At 28.6% G+C, this 4,203-nt stretch overlaps 1 protein-coding gene across 2 annotated transcripts; it reads right to left on the bottom strand.

Annotated features, from left to right (window-relative positions):
* Nucleotides 1–209: 209 nt before the first annotated feature.
* Nucleotides 210–3,819, bottom strand: LOC145005262 (cation-dependent phenylpropanoid and flavonoid 8-O-methyltransferase 1-like). Of its 2 annotated transcripts, none has more exons than XM_078964331.1 (5): nt 3,699–3,819; nt 3,546–3,625; nt 3,319–3,463; nt 3,098–3,229; nt 210–686 (listed from the first exon to the last, which is right to left on the bottom strand). In XM_078964331.1, exons 1-5 carry the CDS (start codon nt 3,816–3,818, stop codon nt 399–401), a joined length of 765 nt encoding a protein of 254 aa, XP_078820457.1. In that variant the 5' UTR covers nt 3,819; the 3' UTR covers nt 210–398. The 2 variants fall into 2 exon arrangements, with proteins under 2 accessions (XP_078820457.1, XP_078820458.1); XM_078964332.1 differs by having other exon boundaries at nt 3,546–3,613; nt 3,699–3,788.
* Between the last annotated feature and the right edge of the window lie 384 nt (nt 3,820–4,203).

Raw genomic sequence — 4,203 nt, 5'->3', positions numbered from 1 at the left:
CCGACTCAATAATGAAATTAACAAAATGGAAACGATTATATTTCTTCCTGAATGGTTCATTCTAATTAACAAATTAAACATGCACTTCAACCACTGCAAGGTTATGTTCCACATCGAATGGTCTTATGATCTTGTTTGGTACTTTATTTCTTGGGTCGAGGGATTAATAGTGAATTAAAACTACATCCAGATTTAAGCAATAGTTAAGATGAGACAACAAAAAGCTAACCATGTTGTTTATTTTAATTTGTTTCCGTTTTTAATTTTCCACATAACAACTTACAAAAGCTTAACATACCACGATTAAAACTAGTTATTTAAAAGATGAACAATAGTCGTGACATACGGAATTAATACATAAAGGGGATAAGAAACCGATGTTTCAAATCTTAGTATAGCTAGAGACGTCTGCATATGGTGAGGCCATCACCTAATGGAATCATAGAGATGTCGACACGAGGGTCAGCTGCGAGTGCTTTGTTAAACTCTACAATGGCAGTTCTCCCCCTTCTATATCCTTCTGGAACTGAATCCTCGGGTTTTGCAACTGTTCCAAACCAGAGTGTGTTGTCATATACAACAATCCCATTGACCTTCAACAATTTCAATATTAGCTCATGGTAGTTGATGTAGTTTCCTTTGTCTGCATCAACAAAAACGTAGTCGAAGCTACCTTGGTTTTCAGGCTACAAGGAGAAAGATTGTTGATTAGTTGTGTAATACAAAATCATTACATTTATCAAGTGAAACTAATTAATTAAAGAAACTCTTTGGCTGAAGTGGAGACAACGTGGTTTGAATCGGGAATACAATTCCGTAAGAGGCTAAAATAGAAGGTTTTGTAAATGTCACGATCTCAATTCATGAACTCAATAATTTGAAAATTTGTCAATTTGGGTTGTGTTTTATTGAAAAGGAGTCAAATAGATTAAATAAATTACTATAAAGATGAGAAGTCAAATGGGTTAATTAACCGACTAACAGTTGTTTAACCTACTGGATCAATTTGTTTATAACGTTCTCTGAGTAAATATAGTTTTTGTGAACATGTTTATATATTTACTTTTTATATCTTAAAAAAAAAAAAACTTTGAAACATTATATTTACATTAACTTTAACTCTTTAATCCTATTAGACCGATAATTGAAAATTAACCTTAAAGCATCCATAAAAGAGTTTTGATTTAAACCTATTGAAAGTTGAAAGATTATATTTACATTAACTTTAACCATTAATTTTATAGTTCACTACTAGCTAGTTAATTAATATTTTTCAATACAATTTTTTTTTCAAATTTAACTAATTTATTAACCACCTGTTTAAAATTTTCTATAAACTCCCTCGTTTAAATTTGGGTTTTCAAATTCACATCAAAATATATTACGAACACTTTAATAAAAAAATATTCTAGAAATTAGTATTTCAAGACAAATATGCCAGGTCTTTACATAAAATATATAAATTATGAGAAAACTTTATATTAAGTAATAAAAAATTTATAAAAAAAAAAACATTGAAAATATTATATAATCGGGATAAATTTAATAATTCTTAAATGAAATACTATTTTTAATTAATAAACTAAATCAACTAGTAAAAGAATTAAAAAAAAAATGTTCGAAATGCAATTAAGATTAAGAGATAAAATGAAATTTGAGAAATATTAGATGTAGAAAATATAAAACTATAAGTAAAAAAAATAATAAAAAATAACTACTCATACATTTTTGAATGCTCAGCTAAATAATAATCAGTCACAAATCCAGCCCAGAAAGCGCATTATAATCCATACTAAATAAAGCCCTTCATCGCCGAATCTTTTTATATGTAAAACTAGATCACCACTTAACTTGCAAATCGAACACATAGAATACAGTAGACCGAAATATTTTATATTTAGTTTTTTTTTAATACTTACAAGGTAATTATTTGTAATATTCATAATACAAATTATTTCATGATTTTACTGTTGTGTTATCTAGATATATTATTTCATCATCATCACAAGTTAATTATAAGTATATCTAATCTGTGGTATTCAATTTTTTTATTCTTAGTTCGTTAGAAAAACAGAACCAAGCTCCCCTTTTTAATAAGTTAAACAATTTAGAAATAAAACGCTACACATTAGAAAACAATAACCTTATGCGATGGATCAATCAAATCACCATCATTTAAGAGATTGTCTTGAGACCACTAAATCTAGTTGTTTAGGTGACACATAGACAAAAACAGTTACCGACATTACATCAAGTATTTTTTTGTTGTTTCATATTTTTATTGATTAAACAATGGGATATCCGAAATATCATAAATATCATAAAATAAGAAAATGTTTATAATACAAAAAATAAATAAATAAACAAATAATTAATTAAATAAACAAAAATCATATATTCCGAAATATCCGAAATTTTATAAAATCATTATTTTTATCCAAGTACGTAAACTCAGATATCCAAATTTTCTGATAATTTAAAATCGAATATCAGATTTTTTCCGATTCGGATATTTACCAACACAATTACTTTATGTATTGTTCTTACTTTTGATCCAAATATTTTCATGAGTATAAACACCACATACCTCAACTTCTTAATAGTATTTAACTATGTATTAAACTTTTTTTAAAATATTATAATGTAAGATCTCATATTCTAAAATTTTGTTTCGTTCCTGATTAATTATACAAAAAGGTTTTTCCTATAATTTACGGTACTCACATTGATCGTTTAAGTTTTTATTTTTATTTTTTTACGGTAAATCTAATCTACTTTAAAATTATTTATTTAAACCACTTATGTCAACAATGGTACTTGAATCGTCAACTTCAAGGAGTAACGGGCAACATCAGATACCACTAAGCTAGAAACATTTTGGTTGATTGATCGCTTACGTAAGCAGTAATTTTGTGTGTTTGTAATAACCAAGTTCACGGAAAAATAAAAAAATTAAATATTATTGATATATAATTTGCTCAAGAATCATTTGTCGTTTTGCTTTGGATTAATAATTAAATCGTGAACCTCAAGTATGAAGAGGCAAAACCTAGTCCACGTTTCAAAGCACAATTTGTACCAAATTATTTACACTTACATCCTCCAAGAGTTTATCAAGAGCTGGTAGACCCTCGGATTCAATAAAGTTGATCTTATGCTCCACCCCGGCCTTTTGTATAACCGGCAGACCGATCTCATAGGCTCCCCGATCCATATCTATAGCTACAATCTGCTCAAAACTCAATGCTTTTGTAAACTAGTAAGCAAAATTACAAGTTTGATTATCCTTAAAAGTCAAATTGTAACATAATGACAAACCTTGCCATCTTGAGGAATCGCAAGAGCAGTTAGTAACAATGAGTAACCAGTAAAAACTCCAATCTCTATGGTCTTTTTCGCGCCAATGACCTTCAACAAGATCTCAATCAACTGGCCAGCCTCGGGTGCAGTTCCCATCACAGCCCTAAAAATGAATCAATAAATCAAGTAATTCAATTTACACAAAATAATGTTCATATCTCAAAAAACGTGAAGCTTTAATTTACCATGGGTGTGTAGCCGTGAGAGCCCGAAGCTCCTTTAATGGTTTGGGTTCGCGAGGGTACACATTATTCTCCATAATATACTGCATGTAAATAACATAAGTTGGTTAGTTTTTAAGATTTGAAGCAAAAAAAATAAAGAAGTTGTGAAGCAACCTTGTGTAACTCATGAGTTTCCAATAAGCCTTTGTGGGTTGCGTATTTTGGATCCATTGGATCTGTGTATCTCAATATAATTTGTGTGAAGTGTAATGCTACATTTATAAATAGGAACATGTGAAATTCACGTCCTTTTTTTTTTCGTTGACAGTGATGGTGGCTATATATACCACCATAAATGAAAATATTTCAAACACTTCCATTTTTTACCTTAAAAAAGGGGAAAATTAATTGGGATAGAATATGAATATTTTTGGTAATTTGTTAGAAAATAAAAACTGGTTCTGTTAGAGGTTAGTGTCTGTCGGGTGGGTGTATTATTTTTAAGGTAGGGTGGGTCTATTATTTTTAAAAAGTTGTTGTAGGAAAAATAAAAATTAATCCTTAAATATAGTTTTTTATATATAAGCAAAAATCATTAAAACTATAATAAGATTTGACACCTAATATACGGTAGCTATTTATATTAGTGAGTGGAAATAAAATAAAATAAAATAATGCT

This window comes from Lactuca saligna, chromosome 7 (genome assembly GCF_052625555.1).
Source record: "Lactuca saligna cultivar CGN05327 chromosome 7, ASM5262555v1, whole genome shotgun sequence".
Classification (NCBI taxonomy): Eukaryota; Viridiplantae; Streptophyta; class Magnoliopsida; order Asterales; family Asteraceae; genus Lactuca; species Lactuca saligna.
The sequence above is the reverse complement of the archived record's forward strand: the minus strand, read 5'-3'. Positions and strand labels throughout refer to the sequence as shown.

Coding starts and splice junctions, on each gene's coding strand:
- LOC145005262 (XM_078964331.1), bottom strand. CDS start 3,818: ATGTTCCTATTTATAAATGTAGCATTACACTTCACACAAATTATATTG. Junction 3,230..3,318: donor CGATTCCTCAAGATGGCAAG/GTTTGTCATTAT, acceptor AGTTTTGAGCAG/ATTGTAGCTATAGATATGGA. Junction 687..3,097: donor TTGATAAACTCTTGGAGGAT/GTAAGTGTAAAT, acceptor TTCTCCTTGTAG/CCTGAAAACCAAGGTAGCTT.